The 15823-nt window shown below is 38.8% G+C and overlaps 1 protein-coding gene across 4 annotated transcripts; it reads left to right on the forward strand.

Moving 5' to 3' along the window:
* Positions 1-320: 320 nt before the first annotated feature.
* Positions 321-4653, forward strand: LOC150038013 (YTH domain-containing protein ECT4-like). 4 transcript variants are annotated; one of them, XM_090310715.1, is made up of 9 exons: positions 321-725; positions 1253-1329; positions 1546-1696; positions 1829-1905; positions 2031-2630; positions 2720-3313; positions 3401-3613; positions 3698-3844; positions 3937-4653. In XM_090310715.1, exons 1-9 carry the CDS (start codon positions 692-694, stop codon positions 4156-4158), a joined length of 2115 nt encoding a protein of 704 aa, XP_090166841.1. In that variant the 5' UTR covers positions 321-691; the 3' UTR covers positions 4159-4653. The 4 variants fall into 4 exon arrangements, with proteins under 4 accessions (XP_090166841.1, XP_090166842.1, XP_090166840.1 ...); XM_090310716.1 differs by having other exon boundaries at positions 1636-1696; positions 2031-2633; XM_090310714.1 differs by having other exon boundaries at positions 364-725; positions 2031-2633.
* The last annotated feature ends 11170 nt before the right edge of the window (positions 4654-15823 follow it).

Here is a 15823-nt window from a genome sequence, read left to right on the forward strand (position 1 = left end):
ATCCAGGACAGGAATAACCCTATCCAGGATAAGGACAACCTGTCCTTGATTGGGACAAGTATTTGCCTTCCAGAATTAGGATTAGTGGAAAATCCCATCCCAGATAGGGACATCCCTGTCCTTTCCCAATTAGGTTTTCCTCCGCTAAGTGGCAACAACTCCACCACGTTCTTCTTTTCCTTATTCTCACCTGTCTTTACATCACCCACCAATCAAACCCTCCCTTGACTTCTCTTCGGTCTTCCCCTTCATGTCACTACACCACTAGCAATTAGCCACGTGGAGATTCAACCAATAAAAAGCTTAGAAAAATCACCCGCGGGTGAGGGTTTTTGTTCGAAAGAACTGAAGCGAGGCCTTTGTGTGAGAGCTATTTGAATCACCGTTTTGGATGTACAAAACCCTCTTTTTTCCTTCTTCCCCCGAAACCCAGAAGAAAAAAAACCCTCTGGCGGCTGCGAGACCCGTTGGTTCCCCTTCGCTACCATCTCTCTCTCTCTCTCTCTCTTCTTTTTATCTCTCTCTTTTAGGGTTTTTTTCAATTTCCTTACTATAAACCCTCCATCCCCTCTATACCCAGTTCTTTGATTTGGGATTTCAGGGTTTTTTTTGTTCATTTTTATATCATCTCTTTCACCCCTTTTCGTTTTGGTCTATACCCTTGCTTTTGTCTCAGCGAGATCTACCTCTCATGGCTACTGTTGCTTCACCTCCTTCTACAGATCGTATCCTTACTATTCTATTTCATATGGGTTTTCTCTTTTCTTACTTTTTATGTGTACCCTTCTCATGATTTGAATTGGATCTTGGGTTTTTGTTCTTTTTGGTTTTGATTTGTAGATCTGTGTTGGGTTTCTTTTCTTTTCTTGATATGGGTTTGAATTCTTTTGTCAGGTTATTGGGGGTTTAATTTTGTTAAGATGGTTTTGTATTTGGGTTCTGTTTGATCTGTTGTTGAGGAGTTGAAACTTGAAAGTATGATATGGGTTACTTTTCTGTTGATTCAATATTCGTTTACGTTTGCTTTTTGGAGGTTTTAGGTTTTTGTATGATGGGATCTGGTTTCTTTTCGCATCTGTTTGGAAGATTTCTTTCTCTTGTATGCTAGTATTGAATTTAGAATTGGATTTGAACTAAAAAATAATGTTTTTTTCACCTATTTTTATATGTTGAACGTGTTTTAGAGTTTTTGGTCTGCATAGTGATTTTGTGAACACGAGTTGTGTATTTCCTTTACTTCTGATTTTTACAGAAGCTGCAGATTTGCTGCAGAAGTTGTCATTGGATGCTCAGGCCAAGCCTGTTGAGATTCCAGAGCCTACGAAAAAGGTACTGCCTCTCAGATTCGGAGTTGAAGTACTTTATTCTTGTGGATGTCTTGCAAAAAATTTGTAGTTCATAATAATAAAACGGAAATATGGCTTGTTCAAGTACTGTCTTTCTTGTCAACTCTACCAACTTTGGTGGAGTTGGTGAGATTTCGACTGGTTATACTATTATATCTCCCTTTCAATAAGCTGACTCCTGAAAATTTTCTTTGTATAGCAATCTGCTAATCAATATGGGTCCATTGATTCTGGGAATGCTGCTATTAGTCAGATTCCAAATGAACGGTCTGTGACTCCGTTTTTACAGGAATTCATGGATCCAGGGATGTGCTATCTTCCTAATGGATATCCATCTTATTACTATGGAGGTATATTGATTTATGGATTCTAGAATTTGAATATTCAATGATATATTTCTTATTGTATTCAACTTGAGTACGATATTACGTTCTTGGAAATTTGACATTGTGATCTCTGACTTTCTGAGGGTTGTTTTGTAGGGTTTGATGGGACTGGAAATGACTGGGGGGATGATTATTCAAGATATACAAATTCAGATGGGGTTGAAATGACTTCTGTAAGTTTTTGCTGCTACGTTGATAATGAATTTCCTCCACTTGAATTGTAACTTTTGCTATGTTCTAACTTGTTGTCTTTTGTTCTCTTTTTTTTTTTTTTTTTTTTCCTAAACAAAATTTTCAGGGAGTCTATGGGGACAATGGATCTCTTATGTATCACCATGGTTATGGATACGGACCCTATGGTCCTTATTCACCTGCAGCTTCTCCAGTTCCCTCGATGGGGAATGACGGCCAGCTGTATGGACCTCAGCACTACCAATATCCTCCATATTTTCAGCCTCTTACTCCAACCAGTGGGCCTTATACTCCTAGTCCGACCACAGTTCCTCAAACCCAGGGAGACATTTCTACCTCTGCAGCCACTGAGCAAAAGCCGATTCCAGTGGAGACAACCAATCCAAATGGTAATGGCTTGACAAATGGTGGGGGAACAAAGGGAAGCAATGGTGCAGCTCCCTTAAAATCTACATATCAAAATTCAACATTTGGTTCAAATGCGTATGCAAGGGGTGCTTTGCCAGGGCATATTCCTGCTTCGGGTTATCAGGATCCCAGATATGGTTTTGAAGGGGTGAGGAATTCTTTCCCATGGTCAGATGGTCCACTGTACTCAGATGGACAGTCTAGGCTGGTCAGTAGCTCTACTATTACCTCTTCTATCTCAAATGCAAACAACATACCTTCTTCAAGGAGTCCAAGCTTCCGCCCCGGCTCTCACTATGTAGTAAGCATTCTATATCTACTTTTAAGTCTCTTTTTTAGTATTGAATATCATGATTTAATATGTTTCTTTCAATTTTTGTGCTGCAGGGTTTTCCTCATCCTAGACCCATGTCAGGAATGAATACCACCCAAGGTTATATAAATAGGATGTACCCCAATAAGTTGTATGGTCAATTTGGAAACACAGTCAGATCTGGTGTAGGGTTTGCTTCGCATGGTTATGATTCACGATCTAATGGGCGTGTGTGGCTTGCAGTCGACAACAAATACAAGCCTAGAGGACGAAATGGTGGCTATTATGGATATGGAAACGAGAACATGGATGGTTTGAATGAGCTGAATAGGGGACCAAGAGCTAAGGGTAGCAAGAACCAGAAGGGCTTTGTGCCCAGTGTTCTCGCTGTGAAGGGACAACTTTTACCACCAATGAATGCAACTGACGAGGAAGAAAAAGATAAGGTGTCTACTCCAGACCGAGATCAATACAACAAAGTAGATTTTCCTGAGGAATATGCTGAGGCCAAATTCTTTGTTATTAAATCATACAGCGAAGATGATGTGCATAAAAGCATCAAGTATAATGTTTGGGCTAGCACACCTAATGGCAACAAGAAACTTGATGCTGCATTCCAGGAAGCTCAAGAGAAGTCTGGTGGTTGTCCGGTTTTTCTTTTCTTTTCGGTGTGTATCTATTTGAGATTGTCAATTGTTTTACTTGTGTTTATGGTTTCTCTTCTTGCATTTGATGTTGTATTCATCCATGGATAGGTCAATACCAGTGGTCAGTTTGTTGGCCTTGCTGAGATGATAGGGCCAGTCGACTTCCAGAAGAACTTGGAATACTGGCAACAAGACAAATGGAACGGCTGTTTCCCTGTTAAGTGGCATGTAGTGAAGGATGTTCCCAACAGTCTTTTGAAACACATTATTCTTGAGAACAACGAGAACAAGCCTGTTACCAATAGCAGGGACACACAGGAGGTAGTTATTTTCGTGAACATATAATTTGATTCGTGGTTAAACTTATTTGTGACTGGTCCTGAAAAATACATGTTTTGTTTGTAGGTCAAGTTGGAGCCGGGACTTAAGATGGTAAAAATCTTCAAGGAGCATGCGAGCAAAACATGCATTTTGGATGATTTTGGTTTCTACGAGACTCGACAAAAGACAATACAAGAGAAGAAAGCCAAGCAACAGCAGTTCAAGAAACAGGTAGCATGTCTGAACCGGGTAGCAAAACCCTTTTCTTAAAATTGAAATTGTTTCTGTTCATGGTGTTTATTTAACACTTCTACGCAATGCAGGTTTGGGAAGGAAAGCCTACTGATGAAAAGAAGGAAGTTTCTGAAGTAGTGGATGTGAAAACTCCAAAGCCAGTTGAAGCCACAAATGATTTGGTAAAGGAGGAGACAAAGATCTCTGAGAATGGATCAGTTTTGAAAACTGTAGATGCCCTGAAGGGTGGTGCGAAGCCAGTTACAACACCATCATCAGAAAAGAGAAGTGGTGTAGCGAATGGATACTAAGTGCGTGGGGTGGGTTCAGCTTCTTCTTCTTCTTCCTCCTCCTGCCTGCAGTTTAATGGAGCTTCTTGGTACAAGGAGTTTTGTCAGAAGTTTTGCTGCTTTGGATATATAAAAAAAGGAACAAGCTACTGGCTAGTTCTCTCCATACTTATTTTGGCTACAATTATGGAATATGTCTTCTCTTGCTTTGCTAGTCTCCAGAATGAATCCACAATACTACTGATGATGATGCTTTTTAGATTTTTACAAAAATCAATGGTGGTGAGAGCTGAGTTATGATGATGATGATGATGAGATGATGATGCAGTCTCAGTTCATTAGACAACATCTCCTCTTCTTTTTGAGTTCTATTATTTTAAGTGGGTGGCAATTTTAACAGGGTTTTGGTTTCTAGGATTGTAGCTTTTTTTCCCCTCTTTTTAATCTCTCTCTTTAGTGTTTAGTGGCTTTTTTTTACCCTCATATCTATTAAGATCAAGTTCTTTTCTTCCTCAACCCCTCCATCTTCTGGTGTTTTTGTTTTTGTTTTTGTTTCCTTTACTCTACTGGTTTGGCAATTTCCTGTCTTGTAAATTTCTAGATCTGACAAAGTTGTTTGGTCTGCTGCTGCTTCTGTATCAGTAAGAGAGCTAGAAGGAAGCAAGTTGGGAAATAGTGCAATATAGACCCTTCAATCAAAATCTCTTTTTCTAGATTTTCAACTCTTTTTATGCCTTTGGCTTTGGACATGGTGGTTGCTATTCAATTAACAAAATCATTTTTGTCTTGTTTTTAACAATTTGAAATTAATTTAATATTTAATCTTATTCTCTTAAATATAATTTTCATTTCAGTAAAATTATTTTTAATGATTAAATTATTGTAAAGTGGATTTTGAAAATAGTAGAAGTGCTGGTAAAGATTTTTGGAATTACTTTTAAACATCCGTATACAAAGGGAGTATGTTACTTGGCTAATCCTGGAGTATTAGACCTATTTTCTCGAAAAATGCAGAAAACAAAGCTATTAATAAATTTTCAATTATAACTTATACTATTTCTACTTTGGATGATTTTCTTTGGATTTCATAACAACCATCCAACTCCCATGTAATTTGGTTTTCTTGTTTGTCTATTTTCTTTCAATTTTTTTTTTACTGTGATTGTCATTTGGATCTTTTAAGTAAAAGAGTTAGAACTGAAATAAGTCTTTAAACACTAAGATTTTATAGATTGGGTTTATAGTAAAAAATAGATAACAAATTAAAAAAATTAGGGTGAGTAGTGTTTATAGATTTAATTTTCAAAAATGAAAAACAAAATGATTACTAAATAGGATCCAAATATTTATCAAACGGGATTTGAAATTTTTGTTTTTAAAATTTTTCTTGAGATTTAAAATATTGGTAACAGTGGTAAAGATAGACATTAGCTTAGAATTAGAGATATAAACTTAATCAGGTAAACAAAAAAAAAAAAAAGAGGTCAAGATCAATAAATAAAGAGTTCAATGAACAGGATTTTTTTGAAACTTACAAATAGAGTAGGATAAGATAACAAACTTAAAAATGTTTTAAATCGTTTGCTATCCTACTTTAATTTCAATTAGATCATAAAATTGTTTAAAATCTTTAAAATTATATTTGGATAAAATATATGATTGTTAAATTCATATATTTGTTGTTATCCTATCGCTGAAAGTCTTGTATTGTCATAAGGGATTTTTATAAATGTCTTTAAATTTAATTTTTTTCAAAAAGGTCTTTTAGTGTTATTTTTGGCCAGTTTTACCATTTTTTATATTTACTTTTATTCGTTCTATATATATTTCTTATTTTCAAGGTTACTTAAATAATGGAAAAAGAAAATACATTAATTATAAAGAGAGATAATGCATTTAATATAATTTTTCTTATTTATCAATTGGAGAGAGAAAATGCATTTAATTTATTTATTTTTTCTATTTTTCAATTTGGAAAAAATGCATTTAATGAAATTTTATTTTCTATTTACGTTAGTTTTCACATATCAATTTATTTATTTATTTTTTTTTACGGATCAATGGTTATTTTAAATATATCTTAGAACATTTTGACGCATTCATGATTATTTTAAATATACCTTAAAACATTTTGTTAGGTATTTGAAAATATTCTAACAAATATATGAAAGATCGAATCTGCCCAATCCGTCACTCTCGATTCGCCCTACGCCATATGTGCCATCGATTCGTCCCAAGTCGTTTGTGTCATCTCGTGCCGAGCCATCAATTCGCCCCATGTCGTCGTCTACCACCTGCAACTCACATTGCCGAAAGGAGAAAAGAGAGGGAGGGGAAGGAGACAGGAGAAGGAAGATGAAGAAATGAGTGTGAATTATGGGAGAGAGAATATATGAAATATATTATTGGGAAGAGACAATATACGCATGGGAGAGAGAATTGAAGGATCTCTATCGAGAGTTCCACGAGCGTGTTTGGATCGCTCCGATCATATAGTGACCGAAATCGAACATATACATACAACACATACAGTTATGCAATCAAAACTTAATTAACGGCATGCTATGAACAACAAAAACATAAGGGAAAGAGTTTCGTACCAGTTGAAGACTATCTTTAAACTTCAGAACCCCAACGCAGCGGAACCCTCCAACAGATCTACCAATGCCCTGCGGGAACGTCGATTGCAGCAGCATGATCAACGCGAACACAAACGCGCAACGGGGACGACACCACCACTAATGAACCTTGGATATTCTCGGAGTGAAAATCCAAAGGGTGGGCTTTGGTGAATTTAGTAGAGGACGGAGGAAAAACGAGTCGTGTAGAGGATAAGCATGTGGGAGAGAAAACAACGCTATCGTATAGCAAAAATGCTTATCACATAGAGGAGCTACACGATCATGTAGGATATGCTGAACGATCGTTTAGGAAAAGGTGTACGATCGTTTAGGCGGAGAAACGACTATCGTATAGGCTCTCGGGTGATCGTTTTAGAAAACACCAGTGCCCTTTCACGAAATCTTTTTGGCGAAATTACGGAATATCGATTGCACGATCCAAAATGAAAACTTTTTTCATTTTTAACTCATCAGTTACCATAACTGACGTTGCCTACTAACCCACGTCCAAACGTGAATCTTGGATTAATTATCATATAAATAATCAATCAATTAATTAATAAATATAATCATATTATATTTATATCATATAGTTTGATATCACATATCTACTATAGTATTTTCTCCTCTACTTGATATAAATCATATTTATATCTAATTTCCTCTAAAATAATGTATCTCATACATTTAGCCAATTATATCATATATAATTAACCAGTCCAATTATATCATATATAATCGAACTTCCTCTTGTTAATTTGAACATTTCAAATTAACCCAAACACTAGTTCTCAACTTTATCCAAGCTACCCAGGGGACCTAATGGACCTGTGACTCGAAGCTCCAACTTTACGTCAATAGCTGACTAAACTCTTTAGCTACGAGATCCACCATCCATTAACTGTCAGGCATTCTACTAAAGACCAACAGCTGAACTCTTCTTACCACAGATATATTTTTGTGTCCATCGGATATAACTAATCATGAGTACGATGACCCTTCACAGATGCTCGTAAGTACAGTTGGGCCAAATTACCGTTATGCCCCTGTAGTTACATCTCACTCCTTAAGTACCACTGATTCCTTTAATGAACAATACAACATAGTCCAACTATGTGTGAACACCTCTCGGGCCAAGAGAAGGTGTGTGGCGCCACATCGTTCAAGCCTCGGAATCAGCCCTTAAGGGAGCCATCTATCTTCTTACCTCTGCCTCGGGGAAGGAGTGAATTCCATCTTGTGTAGCTGAGTTCGAGCTCTCAAATCAGACGAATCCCCAAAATAGTAGGTTTGAATCGACAACCTGGCCACTCGCACCCATACAAATCAAAGGACCGCCTTCAATGGCAGGAGTTCCCAACTCACTCAGGATTGATGTCATGTTACCTATGGTCATCCTAGTGAAGTGAAGTCTCTGTCATGAACGGTGTTATATAACGAGACGTTAACACTTCGTGGTCAGGTCTTATATAAACTCTTTGTATAGGACGCCCCCGCTCGCATGTCCCCAACACGAATGATCAGGATCAGACCATCTGTGACAAGTCACAACACTTATGACCATTCCACAAAGCGGGCCGCATCAGTAGCGTTACCAGGAGAAGGTTTCCATCCTATATCCATATACTACAGACCATTTTGGTTATCACTCAAGACATGATCCACTTGTATGTCACCACATACATGCTTGAGTCACATACAGATAACTAGGGATTTTATGTTTATTGGTTTGTGGTAAAACAAATAAAATAAGTAACTGAGCAAAAATACAAGATGTGAAGTAAATATCATATATTAACAACATAAGCGTTCGTACATACTGTTTACAAACTACAGGACACGAGACTTTAGGGCATCAATCTAAAAAATCTCCCACTTGTCCTAAAGCGAAGTGGGGTGTAAAAAAAACTTAGTACAAAACAATAAACTAGGGCATAAAAGCCTAGTATAAAGAAATCTCCCACTTGCCCTAGTCCAACCGCAGGCTATCCTGTAGACCCATGCTCCGTAGGTGATCCTCAACACTGTAGCCATGAGAGGCTTCGTAAACGGGTTAGTAACATTAAAATGGCCCGTGTTAGACTGTTCCTTCTCATCTTCTCAACCTCTTGAGGCGTCTTAGGACACATTTCCTTAGATAAAGTGACTCCATGCCTGAACGGCAGTAGACCCCTCCTGGAGTCCTGTATGGAGTACTTGAGCAACAACTAGTCAATGTACGATGCCTAAGACAGTGCTAGCACTTTGTTCTTCCGATTCTGAAAGATCTGTATACCTAGAACAAACTGAGCCTCTCTCAAATCTTTCATTTGGAATTGGGTTGCTAGCCAATTCTTAACTGCAATCAGTAGACCTACATCATTCCCAATGAATAGGATATCGTCTACGTACAACATTAAGAAGACTAATGAAGCGTTGATGATCTTCTTGTAAAAACAAGGTTCATCAACGTCGCCATCCCGATCAACATCCTCCATTGCCTTCGTATAAGACAACGGATCCTCAACGTCGCCATCTGCTACCATAGCAAGGACTTCCGTGAAACCCAGATAGCGAACGGGTGGGTTCGCAACCTTCCCACAACGTCGAGATTCCCTCAACTCGTGAGGTGGAACTGACTTACTGGATGAACTCCCATCAACAACTCTTTCTGATGTAGCAGGCTCTTCAACAACTCTTGTTGAAGTTTCAGTAGTTTCATTGGAAAGCTCACGCAACACGACTTTGCTTCTGGATTGTGCCCTCTTATATGATCCTCCGCCAGGAAAGTAACGCCTGTTGAAACAAACACCATATTTTCTGTTGGATCATAAAAATAACCCCCTCGTGTACCTTTGGGGTAGCCTACAAAGAGGCATAACCTCAACTGTGGTTCCAACTTCTTGGGATTAGCCTCAAGCACATGTGCAGGGAAATCTCAAATGCGGAAGTGACGTAAACTAGCTTTACGCCTGTTCCACAACTCTAAAGGTGTTCGGGCAACACTCTTGGAGGGAACATAGTTGAGTATGTAAACTGCAGTCTTCACTACAAAACCCCAAAACGAGTCCGGTAAGGAAGCGTAACTCATAATCGAGCGAACCATGTCTAACAAGGTTCTATTTGTCCTATCCGCTACACTATTCTGCTGAGGTGTACCCGGCGCTGAGAGTTGAGAAATGATTCCATGTTCTATCAAATAGTCCTGGAATGTCGAGTCCAAAAACTCTCCATCTCGATCCCATCGAAGTGTTTTAATCCGTCTATCTAATGTGTTTTCAACTTCAGCCTTGAACTCTTTGAACTTTTCAAATGATTCAGACTTCCGTTGCATAAGATAAACATACCCGTACATGGAGTAATCATCAGTAAAACTGATAAAATACTCATAGCCACATCGGGCTCGCACATTCATAGGACCACAAAGGTCAGAATGTACTAACTCAAGAGGCTCCTTGGCTCTATAACCTTTTCCAGTAAAAGGTCGTTTAGTGATCTTACCCTCAAGGCAAGATTCACACACAGGTAAATAATTTTCTTCTAACTCACTTAGAAGTCCATTCTTCACCAATCTCTCAATCCTATTGAGATTGATGTGCCTTAAACGTAGATGCCAAAGTTGGGCATTTTCTTTTGGAGAAATTCGTCGACGTTTTGATTGAGTTACTGCAGTTATGAACATTTCAGTATTATGGAGGGAATTAATGGCTAACGGCCTTAGCACATATAAATTCGATTCTAGATTTGTTGTGCAAATAAAAACATCATCTTTATGAATAAACGCTTTATTCACATCAAAAGAGACAATATATTTACATTGCAATAAACACTTTACAGAAATGAGGTTTCTCAATAGTCCAGGAACAATATATACATCATTTAAAATAAGAAACCTATTCTGTAAAGCTAACTGGAGTCCTCCCACTGCCACAGCTGAGACGACGTGCCCAGTGCCTACTCGCATTGTCATCTCACCAGCCTCCAGCTGTCGCCAAGATCTAATCCCTTGAAAAGATGAAAAACATGGTTAGTAGCGCCTGAATCAATTATCCAAGTAGAATCATCATTCTCCACTAAACAAGTTTCAAGCACAAGTAAATCACATTTACCTTTATCGACCTTGACCTTAGCCTTGGCTGTTTCTTCTCTTTCAGATACCAAGGACAGTTCCTCTTCCAGTGTCCATCTTGGTTGCAGTGGAAACACTTTCCCTTAGCAACTTGTGGACGTCTCCTTGGGGCGACAGATGATGGGTTAGCAGGTGCCTTCCCTTTACCCTTACCACCCTTATTCTTCCTCCCCTTTTCAGAGTTAGAAGTAGAAGGTGTAGACTTCGTTCCTGAGGTCGAACTCTATGGAACGTCCTGGAGGATGAAGCAACATTTTCCTCACCCTTTTGTCTCTCCTTACTTTTTAGTAAAGATTGGTATGTCTGCAACTCGTTGAGGAGAGTTGTAAGGTTATACTTCACTTTGTTAAGAATCACATTACTAACAAAGTGCAAGAAGCTCTCCAGCAAAGAATGCAGGATAATGCTAACCTGGCTGCCCTCATCGATGGTAGACCCATTAAACTGCGCCACATTAAAGTGGACCCTCATGTTTAGCACATGTTCACGAACAGAGATGCCTTCTTGCATTTTGGAGTTGAATATGTATTTAAGAGCCTCATGCATAAGCTATTCAGACGGTTGTCCAAACATCCCCCGCAGGAACTCCATGATCTCACGCACTGAGACCATAGGCTCATGTTTCTTGGCCAAGACTTCAGAAAGACTTGCCAAGATGTAGGCTCGGGCCTTCTCATTCGCTCTTGTCCATCGCTAGTATGCCTTCTGAACATTTCGAGCGGCATTTGAAGCTGGAATAGGAGGACAAACCTCCGTGAGAGCGAACATGAGATCCTCGATGATTAGGATCGTCGTGATCATGTGTTTCCATGTTGTGAAATTATCGCCAGTAAGTTTTTTGGCGCTTAACAATGATAACGTGGTTGTTGCCATTTTTGAAAATGTTGCTGAAAATACGAACAAAACTTTATTAGATTTTGCTAAACCACTTTTAAACCAATCAGTTTTGCAAAACAATTTCAAGTACCCTAAGTTATAGACTTCTATTTTGCAATGATGCCCCAGTGAGGCAGGACAAACGCCACTGGTGGGGTGATCAGTTGCCCCTTCGCTGGGATGAGACATTCTCAACCATTAGGCAGAACCAACTCTTGAAACTGAACCTAACAGCCACCATTTTTCGGTCCAGAATCATTAACTTTTAACTATTCCGCGTAAGTGTAACCCCTCGTTTTCGGTGCCAGAGTCCTGCTCTAATGCGCTTACCGTAGGGAAAAGACAGATTATGACAAGAGATTAAGTTACCTTATCGTTTTACAGGAGATCAAATAAAGAAACACGCAAAACTGCCATCCTTTAGGGGGACACTCCGAAGGTGCCTTGAGGCAATGCGCAGTAACTTTATTCAACCTAACGAGGGAGACCGAGGGATATGCTGTTGCACTTCCCACTCCCACTTATTATGAACATTCTCTCCATCTACCTTGATATTGACCTACCCAAACACCATCCATTGGGGGGACACGCCAAAGGTGCCGCGAGGCCGATGATAGATCTCATGGTGTGGACTATTTAGGAGAAACGTGAAAGGTTTAAGTGAAGCACCTTATGTCCCAAGTACCTTCCACTGAATGTTCTACCTAGGGATTCACTAACCTAGACAATCTGACTACTGATTTTTATTCTAAGTTATCTTTTTAAACTCTGCTCATAAACAACGTTTGTCTATGAAATATGAACAAGTTCAAGTAGTCACATTTAAACACTTTAATGGCCTGTCCTTAATTTGCATGCATGCATTAAGTCTATCTAATTCACCTTTCCGGGTAAGTTCCCAGGTAGGAGTGTTACGTTTCTGGCAACTTAAATACCCAAGCCTAGACAGAACCCGCCTTAGATAAAAGGTCCCTTATAGATAGATTTGCTACACTTTAACCTTTTATTGGCCAATTTAATCCTATTAAACTAATTAAAAGATTAAAGCCTTAGGGTTGCTAATCATATTAGAACCGTGATCTTAGGTCTATGTGATCCAAGTTTTAAACACTTTAAAACTATGAATTAAACCTAAGTGAGCATGCATGTCTTTCTTATTCTTTTTAGTTCTAAGTGAGCATGCATGATATTTTTTTAAAAGAAACAACTAAAAACATTGCGCACAACGAGGCGTTTATGACATTTATAAAATAACCTATGTGTCATGCTTCATGCAATGTTCGATCATTATTATATAAAACTTATATATATATAACGCGTAACAACCTAGCAAACATGCTATCATTCACTCGTATACCATAACATTTATAATATAAAGATGATGTATATCAATGTTTTTTATGCATGCATAAATATAACTCTTATATTAATGATGCATGAGCATGCTCTTACATAATTAAAACCATGCTTCTCTACATTATAACAATTACAATAAAAAGATGATGCATGACCATTGCATAACCTAAGGTGGGATTTACTGTATGTATATACCATATTACATATAAAGACATACATTGCATGTAATAAACAAAGAATTAATGGACCGGGATGAGCCTTTACAAAAAACCGGAATGGAAAAAATCCTATCTATTACATTTTTCATCGAGCAAATCGATTCACAGGCGAACCAGGTCTTGAACCACCAGAAGGTCTTCATCATGTAGCAAACTTTGTAGGTAGACGATCGTTCAGCGCACACTAGAAGATAGGAACATAAGTAAATGATCACGTAGATGACGACTAGGCTGCGAAGCCTGATCGTCTATGCGATCGTGTAGCGCGATGACAGGTAAACGATTTACCTTGAGTTACCAAGCGATCATTTAGTCAGTTACTAAGCGATGAAGCTTGCAGACCTAAACGATTGTCTAGCGCACGCGCTTTAAACGATACACGAGCATTTCATCGTCTACACGATGCTCGCAATCAGGTAAACGATTTACCTTGCGATGCTAAGTGATCGTTTAGTGAGTTACTAAGCGATGAAGCTTGCTAACCTAAACGATCGTCTAGCGCGCACGCATTAAACGATCCGCGAGCATCTCATTGTCTACACGACGCGATACTCAGCGATTGCGTACTCGATCGTCAATTCGATGTGACCAACTCTTGATCACATTCACCATCGCTTAACCGATGCGTTCATCAGCGATCGCGTACTCCTTCATCTTTACGATGCGATCAATGGTGATAGCGTAGAACATCTTCTGCACGATGCGATCAACTCTAAATCGCCTTCTTCCTCGAAGAGCCGTAACGCCTGCCCATAACTTAGATGAACGACTCAAAATTTCAAACAAACTTTGAATACAGACTCGAAAACGATTATTAATGCCCAAAAATACAGGGGCCTTTACAAACAACCGCAAATGTAAAAGGATTTAAATCAAAGCGAGGCTAATCATGCTGAAAACATCCATTAATCCGGCACATCCACAACAGATTTAACAATTAAACAACGTAGAAATGCACCCACCATGAATGTATATTTCATTTTGTTGCAACAGATGAAATCGGAGTATCAGAACCTGGCTCTGATACCAATTGAAGGATCTCATACCGAGAGTTCCATGAGCATGTTTGGATCGCTCCGATCTCACAGTGACCGAAATCGAACAATATACATACAACACATACAGTTATGCAATCAAAACTTAATTAACGGCATGCTATGAACAACAAAAACATAAGGGAAAGAGTTTCGTACCAGTTGAAGACTATCTTCAAACTTTAGAACCCCCAACGCAACAGAACCCTCCAACAGATCTATCAACGCCCGACGGGAACGTCGACAGTAGCAGCACGATCAACGTGAACACGAATGCCGCAATGGGGATGACTTCACCACTAATGAGCCCGGGTATTCTCGGAGTGAAAACCCAAAGGGTGGGCTTTGGTGAATTTGGTAGAGGACGGAGGAAAAACGAGTTGTGTAGGGGATAAGCAAGTGGGAGAGAAAACAACACTATCGTATAACAGAAGTGCTTATCGCATATAGGTGCTACACGATCGTGTAGGATATGCTGAACGATCGTTTAGGAAAAGGTGTACGATCGTTTAGTAAAACTGCGAGGTGGACGATCGTTTAGGCAAAGAAGCGACTATCGTATAGGCTCTCGGGCGATCGTTTTAGAAAACACCAGCGCGATTTCACAAAATCTTTTAGGCGGAATTATGGAATATCGATTGCACGATCCAAAATGAAAACTTTTCTCATTTTTAACTCATCGGTTACGATAACTGACGTTGCCCACTAACCCACGTTCGAACGTGAATTTTGGATTAATTATCATATAATTAACCAATTAAGTAATTAATAAATATAATCATATTATATTTATATTCTATAGTTTGATATCACATATCTACTATAATATTTTCTCCTCTACTTGATATAAATCATATTTATATCTAATTTTCTCCAAAATAATGTATCTCATACATTTAGCCAATTATATCATATATAATCGAACTTCCTCTTGTCAATTTGAACATTTCAAATTAACCCAAACACTAGTTCTCAACTTTATCCAAGCTACCTAGGGGACCTAATAGACCTGTTGCTCGAAGCTCCAACGGTACGTGAATAGCTAACTAAACTCTTTAGCCACGAGATCTACCATCCATTAACTGTTAGGCATTCTACTAAAGAACAATAGCTGAACTCTTCTTACCACAAATATATTTCTCTGTCCATCGGATATAACCAATCATGAGTACGATAACCCTTCACAGATGGTCGTAAGTACAGCTGGACCAAATTACCGTTATGCCCATGTAGTTACATTTCACTCAAGTACCATTGATTCCTCTAATGAACAATACAACATAGTTCTACTATGTGTGAACACCTCCCGGCCCAAGAGAAGGTGTGTGGTGCCACATCGTTCAAGCCTCAGAATCAGCCTTTAAGGGAGCCATCTATTTACTTACCCCTGCTTCGGGGAAGGAGTGAATTCCATCTTGTGTAGCTGAGTTGCCCACCCCCAAATCAAACGAATCCCCAAAATGGTAGGTTTGA

The sequence above is a fragment of the Benincasa hispida genome, chromosome 2 (genome assembly GCF_027475165.1).
Source record: "Benincasa hispida cultivar pf3 chromosome 2, pf3_genome.v1.1, whole genome shotgun sequence".
Classification (NCBI taxonomy): Eukaryota; Viridiplantae; Streptophyta; class Magnoliopsida; order Cucurbitales; family Cucurbitaceae; genus Benincasa; species Benincasa hispida.